The sequence below is a fragment of the Triturus cristatus genome, chromosome 7 (assembly GCF_964204655.1).
Source record: "Triturus cristatus chromosome 7, aTriCri1.1, whole genome shotgun sequence".
Classification (NCBI taxonomy): domain Eukaryota; kingdom Metazoa; phylum Chordata; class Amphibia; order Caudata; family Salamandridae; genus Triturus; species Triturus cristatus.
The window spans coordinates 1,139,585,446-1,139,593,429 of record NC_140590.1 but is presented as its reverse complement, the minus strand read 5'-3'; the positions used below and the strand labels follow the sequence as shown (position 1 = coordinate 1,139,593,429).

At 42.3% G+C, this 7,984-nt stretch overlaps 1 protein-coding gene across 1 annotated transcript in view; it reads right to left on the bottom strand.

The window, feature by feature from the left end:
• Positions 1–1,108: 1,108 nt before the first annotated feature.
• Positions 1,109–7,984, bottom strand: part of ZNF346 (zinc finger protein 346) — a 126,649-nt gene continuing 119,773 nt past the window's right edge. Inside the window, exon 7 of the mRNA XM_085618309.1 lies at positions 1,109–4,337. Within this exon, the coding sequence (XP_085474435.1) occupies positions 4,190–4,337 (148 nt within the window). The 3' untranslated portion in view covers positions 1,109–4,189. The remainder of the gene's footprint in view (positions 4,338–7,984) is intronic.

Genomic DNA, 7,984 nt, shown 5'->3' with positions numbered 1-7,984 from the left:
GAATTAAATATTGTAGGGGCATATCTACTCATGCAGATATGTCCACACCGGAGATATAGCGCACCCATACTTAAGGCTGGGTGACATGCCTATGGCATACGCAGTGCTTGTCGGCATGGCGCGCACACAGGCATTGTGCCATGTCGACTTTGTAATTTTGTCTGCACCAAGCCATGCATGCTGCAGTGGTAGTCTGCATGGCCTAGGCAAGGGGTCACTAGGGGACCCTCTTCAGGCCCAATGCCCTAGGTACCATTTACTAGGTACTAATAGGGGACCTGAAAGGCCAATAGTTGAACAGTTTTAGGGACGCACTGGCACAGTGGACCTGGTTGGCAGGGACCCTGTGCACTACAAACAAAACGACATCATTTTCCAGGCAGAAAGCGGTGGGTTAACCATGTCAAAAGAGGCACTTTCTCACAACCTTGATGTTGCTTCACACCATTTTAAACAGGGCTATCTGTCAATTGTAGGCCTAGTAATGCACCAGTTTTTTTCTGGTCATTGGCTAGTGCCATGTAAAACTACAAGGTTCAATCCTAAGAATACCAGTGTCCGTTACTAAACGACTCAGCAATGTTTCGGCTTGATTTTACAAATAAATGTTTCACAGAGTCCAAAAACACTTAAGTCAAATTGCAGGAGTATTTGTAAAGCAGCAGTCCGGTTATTCTCAGTCTGACAACTTGGAGTAATTCATGCACGTGAATCTATGAACGATTGAGTGCTGGGGAAATGTGAGAAATTTCCTAAATCGGTGGGAAAGTAGGACACCCGATTTTTCTTCCGCAAATATGTGCAACAGTTTTGAACAGTCCCACTATAGATGTTCTAGCATACCTCTGCATTACCTGTGAGCTCCATATTGAGGCACTGGAATGTGGTTTTGTCAACTGATTTCAAATAGCCCCAGCTTGATTCAAAGTTCAGTTTCGTAAGTGTCCGAAGTAGACTGCATACCATGGTCTTCCTTTTTCAATCTAACATGCTTTGATATGTACGGCACTCTCAATAGACAGTCATGTGAGCGGTCGTACACCGCCACACCCAACAATCAGTCAGCACATTTACCCCCCACAAAAAAAATACACAAACCAAGAAGAAGTTTCTAAGAAAACAAAATGCTTTTTTATTCTCTAAAACAAAGCAAACTGTTTATAGATTTGCAACACATGGGAAAGGTAAACAGCATCATAGCAGGCATACAGAAAGGAACCAATCCGGCGAATCAAATGGTGCATGTGGTAGGCGAGAGGGGAGAAAAAACAAACAGCATTACAGGTTAGGGCTTGCCTCTGCACCACAGCTCTGTTAACAGGAAACATGTTTTCATCCTTACCAGCAGACAAATTCTTGCCAAGGCTGCCAAAGACTACAAGAATTATTTAGGGCTCTGAACTTGCTTAGAAAACAAGGTACAACTTTAGAGCAGGAGAGAATAGACCACCAGAACAAATCCCAGGCAGGTTTTCAAATCAATATCTAATTTCCCTGGAATGAAAAAGATGGAAACGCAATCTGCCTTACAATAATGAAAAATTTTAGACAGACGCCAAACTATTCTCGTTATGTGGTGGCCATGGATCCCATTACAGCGTTCCCACTCAATGTACAGCGAGCAACACTACAAAAAAGTTAATAGCCTTTTTTCTCTTCAGCCTCCAAGTAGAGCCTGAACTAAAGCTAACCATGAGTCTATGGAAGAAGAGAACATGAAAGCTGTTTACACTACCTCCCAAACTGGAATCTCAAATGAGCAACTCGTGCTGATTTCAGACTAAAATACCATAGATGAACATGTAAAATCCATTGCACAACGATCCATGTAAATCCACAGTACTCTACTACACAATGAAAGAAGTGGACATTCATGTTGCTCACTGGCGCCAACTGCATGACAAATACCCATAAGCATGGTTTTCAAAGGTTGCAATCATAACCAGTCTATGCCTGAACAAAACAATAAAAGAGCTAGGGCCGGAGGGAGCATGTCAAACATCCAGTAAGTACCTGGTCCTTGCTTCCCCTCCCACAAAAATAAAAGTCTAATTTGCCTCATATGCACAGACATCAGTTAGCATTAGGTGATGCTGGAATGGTTTCAATCTTGTGGAAGGACACTAAGTGGATAAAAAAAACTAGAACAACCAAAAACAAACTGTACCTGCCAGCCGTCTTCAAACTACTAAACCGAGGATCAGTCATTAGTGAAACATTTTCTTTAAAATTCAATAATATCAAGCTTAGCCAACAGAAAATTCAGAAAAAAAAATATCTGTTGCTCATTAATCTTTAGCACATAGCTTCTAACCAAAACACATAGAAAACAGAAGCATGCTGTCTTCACAGTCCCAACGAAACTAACCACCATACTCAGCATTTTCCGTAAGGTACAATGAATTGGAAGTCTACAGAGTTTGGAGGCACACGCTTGCCCGACACCCAAATTTTCTCCCCAAAACCAATTCTTTTCCATCTTTGTACAACTGCTAGTTTAGAAACAGGAACTTTATTTAAAACTTCCACTGAGAGGATGTCAGCTTAACCCCAAGAAGTGGGATCTGAAGCCGGTAAGTTACAGGCTTGCACTCCTGAATGTACTACCAGACTGCAGTTTGTACTAGCTATAATCTATACTAGCCCTACACCCTGGGGTTTCCTCAATTCATCACCAACACACTTTATAACAAGGTCACGGTCTAATCCTGGAAGTTACCGGATGCAAAGTTAGCGCCTTTCAAACACAAGAGCCTAACATCACTTCCTTCAGCAAGGAAGCATGTGGCACCCTCCACAAACAGACTGTCATGTAACCCATGAAACAAAGGCAGTAAGTGTAGCCAAGTGTTTACAACCACACTTCAACAGACAGAAGATAGCAAGGTCAAAGGGAACCTTTTGATGCTGTCTGCACTCTGCTGTACCTTTCTCAGCCCTACCAAGGGCAAAATTGCAGGTCTGTGTTTCAATATTTCTTTTGTTGGGGTCCTTATGTCCATGCTGCTGGCGACAAGAGTTCATTTATAATTCAACAATCCGGGGCATCAATTGTAAATAGTGCTTATGCTGAGCTGGACTACGCTGAGCACTTTTTTTCCCCTTCTAAATAGTTGTTACACCAGAAGCACACAATGAGCAACTTCTTGATTTCAATACAATTAGTTTCCAATTTCAATAGTTGGCATTAAGTGAGATTACATTTCATGTTTTAATGAGCATTCTTTTTTGATAATTCTGAATCCTGAAGTCTTTTTCACATTTAATGTATGTTTGAAAAGTAATGCAAACTCTTTTTTTATAGTATTAACAGGCATGTGTTTTACCCATAGGAGCACCAGCAAACGTCATGTTTTTTTCCTTTTGCGTGAGATTCTCACATTTGATGTATCTGGTGCTGGACATTAAGCCCTAATCCATGCCTGAAAAGAAATGTAAAGTTCTGCACCCACGTGACTACAGTTGTAATATGGACATGAAATTTTGAAATGCGCATCAGGAACAGACAACAAAACTATTGTCTATTAACAGCTAAAAATTTGAACACATTGCAACATTATATGCCAACTACGGTACAAGAAAATCAATGGAAGTGAAAATAAGTACACTATGTATACCCAAAAAAGGTATTGTTCACCACCAGTGCCTCTGTAATGTTAAAACAGCACTACAATACACATGGAATTCAAAACCACATCATCTTAGGCAGGACTGCTCACATGCCTGGACTGTAATATACCATATTCTGGCTTCTCATACAAGCACATTCAAGTCTTACCCATGTTACACCAGAGCACTATTCTAAAATGCCTCACCCCTAGTGCTATTGGCTAGTAACAGCCTCAATAACCGCAATGCAACTGTGGTGCTGGCTTGTACGACAGGAAGAAGCTAGAATCTTCAGGCCAAAAGGCCACCCTGTCAGGCAGACATGTGATAGTCAAATGTTACAAAGAACGAGAAAGCCATAAACCGATCAGATGGGGAATGCATATGTATGAAAACATTACTCGGGTGGGACAATCCAGCACTATTGGAGGCCTGATATGCAGGAGATATTCGGACCGATCTATTTAATGTAACCAGAGAGGGTGGAGGTTGGGGAAGGAAGCAGCTCTCAACAGGAACGGTCCATTATGTGCCAACAATGGAAAGTCAGGGTTGTGCCGACCTCTCTGTAGGACTTGCTCTAGTAATCACGACTGTAGTAGCCATCATCCCCACGGACGTTTTCTGGTTGATAGGAGGGATGGTATCCGAAACCCTGAGGTCTCACTCTTTGAACTGGATCCCTGTGCTCCACGTGTGCAGCTCCACCAGATCTCTTGGCTTTTACACTGTGGAAAGATAGGATTAACATTAACAAAGGCCTGCAATTTAACTAGAACCTTCTTTTATAACCATTATAGGAGAGTTTGTGAAGTACTGTTAAGTGAACGGTACATAGGCGCTGCATATTCATGAAGGTTTGCCATAAATAACTCATTTGCCGCCCTCACCACCCAATGCAAAATCAGCTACATTTTATCTGCATTCCAAGCAGTACTAACAAGTAAACCATTTTTCCATACCTTCTTTACTATAGTGAACCTAGAACGAAGATACTTGCTCACAGGAAGCAGAGGGCTACTAAACATTTCACTTCCTAGGTGTTTGAACACCCGTGTATCAGCTCTCTCCTAAGAATCGATGGTGGGTTGCTCAAACATTTATGTTTTGGTGTATTTGTGCACTCATACAAATTAGTTCTTTCCTATCGCACCCAGGGATGTTTTTGTACAACCTCTGCTTCAATATCTACTAGCACCCGATAATAAATATAGATTTTTTTCAATAAATTCCCGTCATTTTGTTTCACTTCTGTTATGGTTACACTAGCCCTGGAACGCAAACAAAAGGATATGTGGCTATAAACTGCAGTCTTCAAACACCAAATATGTGGGTCTTCCATATATTCTATTTATTTTGAACATCTCAATTTGAAGTATTCTGGTGAATGGATGCCAGAAATCCCTCAAGAGAACGCATTGAACAGGATCCAAACCAGATTTTCAGGCATTATTTCCCTAAACATGGTTCACTCCTTGAGATCTTACTCAACAAAATAACATCTCTGCAAAAGCTTGACCATCACATCTATGTTCCCATGGGCCTTCCGAGTTTGGAGGCACAAAACGTGTAGGGTTTCAATGTGTTTGAGCAGGGATTCACCACTAGGCACCAAGGAATATTTATGATTTGGGGTGGAGAGCAGTGGTGGTCTGTACTATTAACGGGGAGGGGGCAGTCAGGGCACAAAAGCACACATTAACACTCATGCATTCACGCATGCATCAATTCACAACACTCACTTCCATATATTCAAGCATGAAACAAAACAATTTAAAATCGCATTTGCCTGCGTAGCTCTGCCTCGAAGATCCTACGAGGGTTGGGACTGCCATTCCTTGTTGGCAGACTTTAGATCAGCCAGTTATGGAAGGCAGCAGTCCCTCACATGTCACGGAGTGGGATGAGGTCACCGAGACCGAACCCCCCCCCCCCCCACCCCCCCCCCCCCGATCCTTGACAAGGTGTCAAATTGACCCTCATCCCTGAGCTTAGAAATTAAGCACCTAGAGCAGAGGTAATCAGCGACACTCCCCGGCGTCACGAGGGGGTGAGCCACGAGGTGCTTTGCCAGGCTGAAGAGTTTACAGAGAAGTTGACACTTTTAGACTGGCAAAGTTCAGCTCAGGCAGCCAGGAGCCTGTGCATTTAGCCCATGTGTAGCTCCTGGTTGCCTGACCTGAAAATAAAGTGTGTGTGTCCGGCTGAGCTTTTCACAGCTTGACGGATATGCTCTAAAATGGCCAAAAGGTGAGGGGGGCATGGCCCCTCAGGAGATTAGGAAGGGCCGGGGCTGATGGGGTGGCTGGGTTGAGATTGCGGGCAGAGAAGCTTCCATGGGAGAGGACAGCAACATTTGAGCCTGGCTTACATATCACAGATCTTTATGGATCTATAATGACCTTTAAGCTGAGCCTGCCATTTTGCCCGAAAGCATACACTACCGAGTATGGTATTGTCGATTATTTTGGCTTAGAGATGGAACCATCAGCGCAATTGCCACTTCTTGCTTCGCTCAACATTACATGGCTAATCACCGAAAAAAGCAAGTGCAATGAAGGATGATTGATATGGACACTACAATATTCGAGAGTGGACTGGCATTTGCTCATTTCAACATTGGACACTGAAAGACTTATTCTTGGTCATATATTCTTTTTTTAAATTATAAAATGACCCCATCTCAAGTACTGAAAGTATTGAATCTACGAGGTCAATTTTGCATGTATGCTTTGATTGCCTTTCTTCCGCCAGCTCACATCTGCATTTACTGTTGTATTAAGCTGTGAATTTTTCACCTTTCTCTGAACTTATTCTAATGATTATATATAACGAAGTGCATAAACCATTCTCTTGGCAACAGTTTTTTGTTCTCTGTATTTACCCAAACTCTCAAGCGGTTTTTGGGTTGCCCTTTTTTTAAATACACTGGAGGATGCTGCAGCATGTTTTCTTCTTGAGCTTGGTGATGATCCTTAGAATGAGGGGAGATGGAAGAAAAACACACGCAAATTTCCAATACCCGGCGATCAGAAAATGCCACCCTCTGTTGCCATACCTGCTGGCATAGAACAGGCATCTCTGGTTCGCTTTGGAGGTAAAGAGTTCCCCATTCCTCTTGCATCAGTGGCATAATGCATGGTCAGCAGAGATTAATTCTTCCTGCCAATTACTTTAGTGCAGCTAGTAATGGTTTTAAATTGGAAAAAAAGAGGTCCATGTCGGGAAATAGAAAACGTGCTTTCGAAAAATCTTTCATCTCTAATTTCAAATTATGCATAACCTGAATATTGTGGTGGAAAATGGATATCTTTTAAAGTCACTAGAAATTCCGTGGTTAGAAATTTTCTATGAAGTGTGAGAAAGTGCCATCTTTCTTGCATGGTATGCCCCACTTTTTGCTGAATTGCTGAATGTACTTTGACTGAGTGTGCCCTGAACTTCTGCCAATCAGGTGCCCAGGGCCTATGTTCCTTCCCTAAAACACACAAAACCCAAATTGGCAAACCCTGGCCACATGTCAGCCCCTGGTAAATGGTACCCTAGGTACCCAGGGCCTTGTGACCAGGGAAGGCCTCTAAGGGCTGCAGCACTCATTGTGCCACCCTTAGAGGCCCTGTACCCTTTCATCACACACACTGCCTTTGCAGGCTGGGTGTCTGGGTGCAAAACAAAGTCGACATGGCACACATCCCTGTGTGCCATGCCCATCACCTACACTGCCATGTACCCAGGACAGGGACCCATTGGTCCCTGCCCTTCACCTACCTGTAACGCCCCTAAATCTAGTATTTCTTCATAGGGTAACATGGGCTGTCTTTTTCCTGAAATTTCTTTTAAGCGTGGACTTTTCAAATCTCAAAATATTCACCAAAAATCAACCGAGTAACGAAAACGAAAATACTCACCTGCTCTTAGGTGAGCTCCCAGTGCTGGATCTTGGTGCCCAGCACTGACTCTGAAAAATACTTACAACTGTACTTACCAGTAACCCAATTTTCTCCCATAGGAAATCATTGACTGTTTTTCTGTGAAATTTCTTCCAAGTGTCAATTTCTGCAATCTTTAAATATTCTTTAAAAATCGTATAATATCTGAAAATGTAATTACTTACCTGTTTTGGATAAAGGTCCCAGTACTGAGTCTAGGCACCCAGTACTGGATTACAAAAGTAACGAGAACATACTGTACCTGCAACTAGAATTTTCTTCCATAGGGAATCATTGACTGTTTTCTTTGAAATATTTTTTAAGTGTCAACTTTTAAAATAGGTAAATATTGTTTAAAAATCAACAGTAATTAAGTCGACTTTCATCACTTGATTCGAAGTACTGACCCAGGACTGAATCTAGGATCTAGTCCTGGAATTCCAAAA